This window comes from Leiobunum rupestre, chromosome 8 (assembly GCF_980474605.1).
Source record: "Leiobunum rupestre chromosome 8, qqLeiRupe1.1.hap1, whole genome shotgun sequence".
Taxonomy (NCBI): Eukaryota; Metazoa; Arthropoda; class Arachnida; order Opiliones; family Sclerosomatidae; genus Leiobunum; species Leiobunum rupestre.
The window spans coordinates 20358800-20370102 of NC_143391.1; the positions used below are offsets into that span (position 1 = coordinate 20358800).

Genomic DNA, 11303 nt, shown 5'->3' on the forward strand with positions numbered 1-11303 from the left:
TTAAAACTTTTGGCGTTACTGTAATCCTTGACAAATAATAAACCTAAAAAAATAAACGAAAACCAAAAGTACCTATTGTGAAAAATAACCGGTAAAGATTTACCTTCTAAAACTTAATATCCCACAATGGAAAAATGCGAAATAAAGTTGAAAGGAAATTTAGAAATCCACTGATCGAGATGAGGTCATAGCTTGGCGTTCACAAGAAAACGTTTGTTGTCCGGCGCCCGCCTCGCCGACCTTGCCCGATTTTCCCAAAATATTTTATCTGGGCACGGCCAACTTCGATCTCTCGCGCTACAGCGGCCATCTCATTCGTTGATGTTTCTGTGTTAACCTATGAGCAAAAGATGTGTATGACGTGAGCGCCCCTAGCGGTTTATTATTTTTATAATAGTTTTTACATTGAAGCAAATATAATAACCGAGCGTTGCGCTGAACTCCTACACGTTATAGTACAGTTTATAAAGAGAAAATCCTTGCTCTCGGAATTTCGACGAATGTGTTGGCCGCTGTAGCGCTAACAGCGCGTGATCAAAGTTGGCCGTGATCTGGGTCAAGCAGCATTGGCAGGTCCCGAAAATCAAATTACTATGCCGATTAAATTATCGTACAACCCTAAAAATTATGGCGCCTTAGCGTGTAGTCGGGTTTAGTACTTTTTTAAAATAAAATTCGATCTATTGAAATAAACAAACTTGCACGAAACAAGAAATAAATCAAGAAATATTTATTTGTTACTTTTCAAATATCTTGGCCGTGGGATTATCCACTGTGTGAACCAAAAATCTAACTTGGTTTAAATATCACTTTTAAAATTATTACAGCCAATTTTCGGCGAGAGAGCGAGCTGATCAAAGTTGGCTGTGACCGGACTGAACAGAACCAGGAAATTTCGCGTAGCGAGGGCTCAGCGGCTTTTGGGGGGTAAAAAGTCCGGATGGTTGGATTGATGAGCGTGTTTCCGCTAAATCCGAAAATTATAGTACAATTTTAGTACACCATAGCGGAATTGTCGAAAATTGCGTAGTAATAGTACGCAGTTAAAACTATAGTACGCCACGAAAACTAGCTTGAAATTATCGACATTTGCGAAAATTATAGTACGTCTTGATACGCTGGGGTCAGGAAGTCTCTATTTTCGTATATCAGTCCGCGCATGAAAACTACTCTCCGCGGGAGTTATCGTGTATTAAAAGTCATCGGACAACGTACGAGATATTTCTGCCTCTCTCTTGAGATTAGGGAAAAAAACCCCAAAAGAGAGATTTTCATACCACAACAATCGAGGTATACCAAGAAAGGCATAGAAAAATACTGATTATGGACAAAAACCTATAAAGGAATTTTTTCGAACCTGATACCTTCAATGGTACTTCGAAAAACCTTCTGGTATTTTAAAATACCAACGAAATACCTTTATTTTTCACAGTGTAGTCTCGAAAAGACTGTTTTTATAAAGCAGAGCTATAGTATATGTAAATATAATAGCTAATTAGGTTTCAAAAAGGCAGTGGAAAATCAGCTACAAATAGCTTATTAGCCTTGAAAAAGGCTGTTTGGAAAATTAAGCTACAATAGCTTATTAGCCTTGAAAAAGGCTGTTTGTAAAATTAAGCTACAATAGCTTATTAGCCTTGAAAAAGGCTGTTTGGAAAATTAAGCTACAATAGCTTATTAGCCTTGAAAAAGGCTGTTTGGAAAATTAAGCTACAATAGCTTATTAGCCTTGAAAAAGGCTGTTTGGAAAATTAAGCTACAATAGCTTATTAGCCTTGAAAAAGGCTGTTGAAAAATCAACTATTAAATCTAGTTAAATTCTGGCCAAAAGAGACTCAAAATTGAGAACTATCTTGCTCAGGAGACGAAAACGAAATGACGATTGACGAAACGCGAGGCCCTAATCACTAACGGACCCCGTTCGATGGTCACTGAAATCACGTGACTTCTCAAAAGAGGGAAAAAGGGGAAACCCAAATTCCTCAATATTTGAAAGAATAACCGCTTCCTATCAAAGCAATAGGCTTGGGCTTTACCTCTGCTGGGACGAGAAAGAGATAAATCCAGTTTTGGCAATCCCCCCCCCCCCTCCGGTCCTCTTCACGGACGTCGTCAAATTCCAAGAAACTAAATGTCTTTGTTGTGTGTATTGTAGCTTCTCACTGACACCGAGGCAAAAAGACAGGTGTCCCTGCACTTTGCGGCCTAGCATGACGTATTTCCCCGTCCCGGCGTCACCATCTCTTATCAGTCAATTCAAAAGAAAAAGTTTTTTCAAGGGAAAAATCTATAATCACGGACAGCGTTGCCAACCGTACTCTAATTATAGTACATTTCGATAAAATTAACTTCCAATCTGTTATATTACTCCCAGTAGGCTAAAAATGGAAATATCAAATCTTATTTTACAAACTAGTAACTAAAAATATTGAGGGTTATAATAGGCACCGTTTCAAAAATTTAGAGGCCCCCAAAGTAGGCCTACACTTTTTCAACGTAGGCACGTGTCTACTTGTCAAGAAGGGCAAAATGTTATTTTGGAGAACTAGAAGTGCAGTTAGCAAGACCTGGGGCTTAAGCCCCAGGGCTGTGTACTGGCTGTACACCATGATCATCAGACCTATCCTGTCTTATGCAGCTGTGGTCTGGTGGCCAAGGGTTACTTTAAGGACTGTGCAGTTTGATCTGCGCACTCTGCAAAGGCTGGATTGTGTCGGCATTACAGGAGCCATGAGAACAGCCCCAAGCGCTTCTCTGGAAATACTCCTGAATATGCTTCCTCTCCACCTTTTTATTGAGGAAGCTGCCCTTTTAGGTGCCTATAGGCTCAACCAAAATGGCTGGTGGAAGGCTAATAATTGGGAGCATAACCACACCAAGCTCTTTCGAGATATTTCCAATCAGATGCCTATTTTAACAATGGGTTCTGATCTGATGGTTACCAAACTTCACTTTGGTAAACCTTTTGAGGTCAACTTCCCTAGCCGTGCGGAGTGGAGTAACTTGACCCTCGGCACCCGAGGAGAGATCGTCTGGTTCACTGATGGGTCTAAGGCCCACTATGGCACTGGTGCGGGGATGTATTGCCTTACTTATAATTTTGGCTTTTATGAAAGCCCAGGGGTACACACTAGTGTATTCCAGGCGGAAATTTTTGCCATTTGCTCCTGTGTTGCTTACTGTTTACATCAGGGGTATCATGGGAAGGTTATCCAGATTTATTCGGATAGCCAGGCCGCTCTTAGAGCTCTCAGCCAGTATAGTATTCTTTCTAAACTGGTTCTTAGCTGCTTCGATTTCCTCTACACTCTTGGGTTGCACAATAAAGTTCAACTTTGTTGGGTACCTGGGCATAAGGGGCATCTTGGGGACGAAAGGGCCGACGCCTTGGCCAAGGAAGGTGCGAGGGCTGGGTTCATTGGCCCAGAACCTGCTCTCCCCATCTCCCGAGGACTTGTTCGCGGCTTGATCTCCAAGTTTATGTCAGATCGTCAACTCAGACAATCGTCTGAAATTATTGAAATTTTTACGCTTCAATGACAATAGCAGCTTCCACACAAGATGAAAATGAATTAAGACGGAGTCAACATTTTAAAACGATAAATCAAGTTTATTTAAGATGAAACATAATTCGAACTGAAGCAAGGTTACATTTTGCATGGCGGTTTTTATACTGAAAATGTAACCATTAAAAAACATGGAAGAATAAAACGTTATCGGTGCGACAAATAGAATATGCTTTAAAAAATATATTTACACAATAAAAAGATCTTTTTTGTTTACACATCACATATCTTTATCGCTTCCAATTTTCTTCAACAGAAATTGAGGGTCAAAGGCAGGCCAAAGAGTTTACTCTTGGCCCTTCTAGGGAGATAGCCAGAGAATTACTCTCGCTCTCTAGGTACAGTATTAGGATTGTGACTGACCTACTTACAGGCCACTGCCATCTAAACAGACATTTAACGCTTATTGGGGTCAATGATGACCCGATTTGCAGAGCTTGTCTAGCTGAGGAGGAAACTGCCTCACATGTACTCTGTAGCTGCGATTACTATGCAGCCCAGAGGTTTGAGCATTTGGGTATGCATCGGTTGGAGACGTATGACGTCTCTAATATCACGGCCGGGCAGATTTTAAGCTTTATGTCGGCAATAGGACTTATTTAAGTCACCCAGTTTGGGGATGCACAATGGACCTTAGGTCGAAGTGTTCGGCCTGCCACCCCACTCAATAATAATAATAATAATAATAATAATCTAAATAATATGATAGATTTAAAGTTAATTATTTTAATTATAAGTAATTTTATAATAATTTTAGACTTAAAATTATAGATTTTGATCAAAAAAGGAAAAAAGTATTTATGAAAACTTTTCTGAAAATAATTTCATAATAGCCTCGTTGTGCTAAAAAAACATTTTTTTATATCGGTCAAATACAATTCAACTTCTTAAGCGTTATTTATATTTCCTTTTTTTCGTGGCGGGGTGTTAAATAACGCTATTTTAAAGTCTCTCTGCTTTTAGTAATATTTCAAAGTAGCCCTTTTGCTCTGGCGAAGGGCAAAGTTGAAATGGATTTTATTGATTTAGTAGTTATTTTAATATTAAATAATAATTGATACCCCACCCTCCGTTTTCTAATAAAAAACGCATTTGGTTTAACGCCAATTTCGAATGTTAATGTTCCAAGGCTTTCTAATAGGCTCTTTCAATGAGCGCACCCAGAGCGACCTTTCGGTGTCGACGCATCTGAATGGTCATGAAAATTACGCGACGCGATATCGCCGCCTGTTTCCATTGTCGAATCGAACCCCCACTGATGAGTAGATCGCTCCATTTGTAGTGCTACTAACTGGCACTTTGAAGCATTTATCCTAATATCTTCTTTCTAGCCCAATGCGGTGGATTAAGTCAAACTCGACTTTCACCCAAACTAATTTGACTTACGCTTACGCCACAAATTTATACGTTCATATAAATGTAACTTTGACGGTGAAATTAGTGAAGTAGTTTGGATATATAATTCAGATTGTACCTGATCATGTGAGAAAAAGATAACGGATTGATATGTTCAGATAGAAATTAGAAGCGCTAGATTTACCAGTTGTTTTTCAATTCGGAAATTGGCTAAGAGGCACACCGAGTATAGAAGGAATAAGGAGAGAAACACCCAAAATGTAGTGAGAACGATGCGATGACCGTTTCCAAGAAACAAAAAGGAGCGATATTTTCTCCCCGGAACACCTCTTTTGTCGTGACAAGAAGGTCGACCACTTTTATCGCACTAACCCGTTTCCATGACCGTTCAGATGCGTCGACACCGAAAGGTCGCTCTGGGTGCGCTCATGGAAAGAGCCTCTAAGTCAAAATGTTGCGCTTTGTTCGAAAAAAAATGTTTCAAGACTGCCCGACTTGACATTCAACCACCAGGGGGAATTCTAGGTCGTTAAGACCACAGCACATGCAGTTTCAAAGCGAACGGTACGAAAGATATTTTTGAAAAATGTTTTATTAAAAGACACGAAAAGTTTCGCTGCCGTTCGGTAGCATCACCAAAAACAACTTCGCAACCGCCGGCTCCGGAATGTCTTTTGAACATGATTTTTTGTAACTGTTTAAAAGGATGCGGACCATTATGTGGTTGTCGAAAGCTCGGACTTCACTGTTCATCAGTTTGCGGTAATTGTCACGGGCAATCATGCCAAAATTGTGAACCAGTAGAAATAGATTCAACGGAAAAAGAAGTAAAGAGCGATAAGGAAATAGACAATCCAGCAGAAAGTGAAATCCAAGAACAAGATGAAAATGAAATTGAAGAACGAGAAGAAAATGAAATCGAAGAACAAAAAGAAATTGAAGAACAAGAACAAAATGGAAACGAAGAACGAGAAGAAAATGAAAATGAAGAACAAGAAGCTCAAAGCGAAGAATAATACACCTATCCTCATATACCATACAGAATAGATGAACCGAAGGGGCGCACGCCATCAACTATAAATTTTAATTTTTATATTTGTCGAAAGATGGCGTTCACATCGTGGTCTGTGGTGATTGGTTAAAAATGCGTAACTTACGTCTCGATGTAAAAAAATATCTTCCCCAACCTTTTTCATGTTTTTAATTGTACAAACGTTTAATTGTCTATTTAGTGATGTTTCTACGTAAATACCACTAAATATATTCATGTATTTATTTATTTTAATCTTCAGTTATACTTAAATTGAACTTCTCTGTACTGTTAAAATAGACAAAACAAGAATCATTTTTTTCTCTTAAGCCTTAGTCATGAGATACTGTAGTGTTTTTATGTGTAAACAAAAAGGAAACATAGATAAAGTTGGAAAAAATGTAAGTAACTTTGGATTAAAATATATGATATGTCTCCTAAAAATGGATATTTGCTTTAGGTGTCTTATCATAAAGTACCATCAACTCAGACTCAAAGGAAAAAATGGTTGCAACTTATTCGGAGAAGAGACTATCTGTACAATTCTGTAGCAGGCATTCACGTTTGCTCGTTACATTTCAAAGATGATGATTTTGTAAAAAATGTAGCCAATAAAAAAGGGATACTAATGGATGGAGCTTTACCATCTTTATTTCCTTGGAAAGCTTTTGAAGAACAAGCACCTGCAATTGAGGACACAGAAGCTACAGCAATGGTAGTGGAAGAAGGTCAAATGGAGAACGAAGAAATAAACAACGTCGAAGAATCCTTGAAACCCACGATAGAAACCCTTCAAGCTGAAAAAATTGATCTTCAAAAGCAAGTAGAAGTCCTAAAGAAGCAAGTAGATGATTTAGTAGTTAAGAACAATCATTTTAAGCACAATTTAGAGAAGACCCAAAAAGAACTTAAAGAAGAAAAAGAAAAGAATTTATTTCTAGGAGATAAATTGAACAAAATGGCTTTTAGCATCGAATCAATTAAAGACAACGACGACAATATAAGTTTCTATACAGGGTTACCATCGTACAAGAAACTCATGGATTTATTTGACTATTTAAACCCAGGCCCAAACGGAGAAAATGTGATTATATGGAGGGGCAGGAATACCAAAGAAGATGGCACCTCTCCAGCTGGACGCCCTAGGAAATTATCAGTTATGGACCAATTTTTGATAGTTATGATGAGGTTAAGATTGGGTCTTATGGTTAAAGATTTGGCACATCGGTTTGGTGTTTCCGAAAGTGTGATAAGTTCTACGTGCATATCGTGGATTAACTTCATGTATTTACAACTGGGCCAAATGAATATTTGGTCAGATCGAAAAGACATTGATAAACACATGCCGGAAGTGTTTAAAGTTAAATACCCTTCTACACGGTGCGTAATTGACGCAACGGAAATAAAATGCGAAGTTTCAAAATCTATGGTTTTGCAAACGGCTACTTATTCCAACTATAAATCGACGAACACGTACAAAGGTTTAATTGGAATAAATCCAAATGGCTACGTCACTTTTGTGTCTGCGCTACACACTGGTAACATTTCTGACAAAGAACTGACTAGGAAAAGTGGTTTTTTAGGATTAGAATTTAACGAAAATGATTCAATTATGGCAGATAAAGGGTTTCTCATCGAGGATTTGCTAAAAGAACTACCTGTGAAGGTTTTTTTAAACATACCCGCCTTTTTAAAGGAGAAAAGTCAATTTTCAAAAGAAGAAATAATTGAATGTCAAAATATTGCAAAAGTTAGGATTCATGTGGAACGTCGTATAAATAAAATTAAGCGATTTCATATTTTTGACAGGCCAATTCCTATAACATTAGCTCCTATGATCAATCAAATTTGGACTGTGGTAGTACTTTTAACCAATTTCCAAAATCCGATATTGAAGTGCGAAGAAGACGAAGCTACTGACTCGTTAATTGACTTGGATGAATTTAACAAGTTATTGGCAATTAGCGAAGATGGCGATGAAGAGAATTGGATGTAATTTAAAAACATGACAACCTAATGTAAATTTTAATTTTAATTTTTTCATTAGAATGTAAACCAGATCAAAATACATTGTGTTTAATAGGTTTTAAATTAAATTTCTTAAGAGGCAAAAATACATTTGCACTGATTTCACTCATTTTCATTAGTTTTAAACTGTAAATAAGTCAATTATCTATTTTTACTATGAGATCTTTTAAGGAAAGTTGTACTTTTACATACTTACTCATATTTGAAATATATCTAATATATTCTAAAACCATAATTAAAATTCATTCTTATAAACAAATTTGGGGAAATTAAATTTTTACAGAAATAAAATATCTCACTAAATTGACTTAAATATGAAAGGAACTAATTTTTAATACCCTGTTTAAGGCAAGTTGTACTTTTACCTACTCATAAAATCTCACTAAATTGACTTGAGTATGAAAGGAACTAATTTTTAATACCCTGTTTAAGGCAAGTTGTACTTTTACCTACTCATAAAATCTCACTAAATCGACTTAAATATGAAAGGAACTAATTTTTAATACCCTGTTTAAGGCAAGTTGTACTTTTACCTACTCATAAAATCTCACTAAATTGACTTGAGTATGAAAGGAACTAATTTTTAATACCCTGTTTAAGGCAAGTTGTACTTTTACCTACTCATAAAATCTCACTAAATTGACTTGAGTATGAAAGGAACTAATTTTTAATACCCTGTTTAAGAAATGTTGTACTTTTACGTACTAATATTTAAAATATATAATTATATTCTAAAACCCTAAAATTAAAATTCATTCTAATAAACAAATTTGGGGAAATTAAATTATAAAGAATAAAATATCACTTATTTTCTTTGAGATTCAGCAAGAGCTGGGAGCATAAAGTTGAAGTAAAATTCCTCAAGCTTAATGATCATATCATTCCACTTGTTTTCATTTAATCTAATTCTCTCTATTATTAAACCCTTTTCAAAGTAGACCACGAAGTCACACCAACTAAAGCCTGTCAATCCCATTTGTGCTGTAACTTGATAATGATATGGGTGAGATGTTTTGAGCTGTGGCGAACCATCAACTAATTTCATATATGACTTTGGGTCATTTATTGCCTCCGACGGTTTCATGTCTTTCATGGTATAGGCCGACTTAATTTCTAAAAGACCAAAAGACTGAACTTCTTTTGGGTCGAACACTATGCCATCTGGCGTAGTCCCTAACCAAAACATTTCTGGAGAGATAATTAATCCATTCAACTTCACTTCAACTTTATGTCCAAGCTCATGCATATGTTTTATGTACTCTAGCCTTGCCACAGATTCCATTTTTTTACCATAGTTCACAGCTCTTATGTGGCCAATGTCCGAAGGAAAAATAACATTTTCTATACCTAGCTTTGACCACTCCTTCCGCTTAGGCCGACAGACAGAGGCGAATGAAGACGAGCAAAGACGGTTCTTTCTCATATTCTTCCATTCATCGGATTGATCTACAGTTTTTCTCTCCACTTCTGCACATTCCTTCTGGGTTAGCGTGATATTCTGTAATTTGATGATAGTCAGTATTTTTATATTATACTAGATATTAGCAGAAGTAAATGAACCAAAGTTATCAAACCGAGCATGAAAATGGGAGGCATTTTCCTTATGGATTTATCTTAATCACTTAGCTTATGTCTAGTGCTATCTAGCGCGTACGTATTTTCAAAAAATCATTTTATTCCGTAGTAAAATCACTTGTTTGTCATAAATAATAATACATTACCTGACTCAGCTAGTTTAAATAATAGAATACATAAGAAATTGTAGATGGCCTCACCAAATAAAATTTACTATATTGTGGTAATTTTAGGGTAAATTGGGATACGCGAAACACAATATTGAAATTTTAGATTGAGCGCATAAGGAAAATGCATCCAGTATGGGAAATATAGGAGACTGATAACTTCGGTTCATTTACTTCTGATATTAGAGTTTAAGCTTCACCTACTTTAAATAATTCCGATTGAACTTCATTCAAAGGGAACACACAACTCATTGATTTGTAATGATCAATATGATTGACAAATGTTGGAATCTGAACTGATGAGATATATTTATTCCGCGAATCCCGAAATTGTGGTGCATACTTGGTTAGATTGTGGATAAGATCTGCTGAACTATCTACGTTTGTCAGTTGATAGGTTAGAGGTGAACCATTTGATGCACAGCCAAGCTTTGTTTCTTTCCACCCTTTCGTATTTGGCTGTGGAATCAATTTCATGAAGTCAAACTTCATTGCCATCTTGGAGACTTCTTCCTCCATTTCTATCTTAGTTCTTACATTTCGGCGAGCTTCGTACGTCTTTGAACACATTTCTTTAGCGGAGCCATTCTCCTTTGGTGACTGGAAATTTACATCTAAAAGACACAACGGTCTTATCTTATCCCCTCTTTTCCTATTCCAGCGTTGCGGCATTTCCGTACAAGAAACTGGGGTATTTTCAACATCATCTCGTGACCTTGCAGATGTTTGAAGATGTAGCAATAGTCTTAACATAGCTATTAAATGGTTACATGTTCCCGTAGTTCCATACGGGCATTCACAATAACCATCCAGTATAATTCCTTCTACATGCAATGCAGTTACTACCGTATAAGGATCTAGCCTTGATTTTTGGCTTCGGAAGCATTTTCCTTTTACGTAGATAATGCATTTGTCTCTGTTAAAAGAAGAAAATAATAAAATGTTTGAACCTAAAATTATTAAGGTAAACCTAAATATGAAGTCCGAGGCTTACCTATCGGTGAACGTCATTATGGTTTTCCTTTCTACGTATTCTTCAATAAAGAAGTTATAACTTCTTTTCAAATGATCTTGCGTATTGTTCCGGGATTTATAATACTCTTGAATATCATTTTCACTAAATTTTGGTATGTTCGATAACGAATGTACATAACCTACGATCGGAAAAATTAAACCATCCGGAACTCCAGCCGCCATAGTTTTCTGTGAAAACTTAAAGGACTCGCGATTGGTTTAAACGAAAATTGATATGAACGCCATCTGTTACCCATCTCTTGCTAAAAGTTTTTATAGTTAATGAAATTTCGCCCCTGTGAAAGGTTCTTTGCCTCTGGCAAATGAAGATAGGTGTATAAGTTTATCAAACGATACATTTTTAGAACTTTAATTTATCATATCACTTTATTTGTGTTATACTAACTTTTTAATTCAAGTATTTATTAATAAGGTAAAACTAACCCTATGCATTAAAATATAGAAAGATTAAGAAAACGACCACCCTTGCATAGTCAAATTTAAAAAAAAATTATTGGGTTGTATGGAACTTTTGTTTCGCTGCTGTTCGTTAGCATCATCAGGTGC

The 11303-nt window shown here is 36.5% G+C and overlaps 2 protein-coding genes across 4 annotated transcripts; one reads left to right on the forward strand and one right to left on the reverse strand.

Annotated features, from left to right (window-relative positions):
* The first annotated feature begins 6234 nt into the window (after positions 1 to 6234).
* LOC149932690 (uncharacterized) lies at positions 6235 to 8053 on the forward strand. 2 transcript variants are annotated; one of them, XM_090156282.1, is made up of 3 exons: positions 6236 to 6353; positions 6413 to 7490; positions 7572 to 8053. In XM_090156282.1, exons 1-3 carry the CDS (start codon positions 6291 to 6293, stop codon positions 7946 to 7948), a joined length of 1518 nt encoding a protein of 505 aa, XP_090012408.1. In that variant the 5' UTR covers positions 6236 to 6290; the 3' UTR covers positions 7949 to 8053. The 2 variants fall into 2 exon arrangements, with proteins under 2 accessions (XP_090012407.1, XP_090012408.1); XM_090156281.1 differs by having other exon boundaries at positions 6235 to 6353; positions 6413 to 8053.
* Positions 8054 to 8575: 522 nt separating this feature from the next.
* On the reverse strand, positions 8576 to 11041 carry LOC149932691 (uncharacterized). 2 transcript variants are annotated; one of them, XM_090156200.1, is made up of 4 exons: positions 10717 to 11041; positions 10260 to 10638; positions 9927 to 10181; positions 8576 to 9478 (listed from the first exon to the last, which is right to left on the reverse strand). In XM_090156200.1, the coding sequence occupies exons 1-4, from the start codon at positions 10917 to 10919 to the stop codon at positions 8786 to 8788; spliced, it is 1530 nt and encodes a 509-aa protein (XP_090012326.1). In that variant the 5' UTR covers positions 10920 to 11041; the 3' UTR covers positions 8576 to 8785. The 2 variants fall into 2 exon arrangements, with proteins under 2 accessions (XP_090012326.1, XP_090012325.1); XM_090156199.1 differs by having other exon boundaries at positions 9927 to 10638.
* Positions 11042 to 11303: the final 262 nt, after the last annotated feature.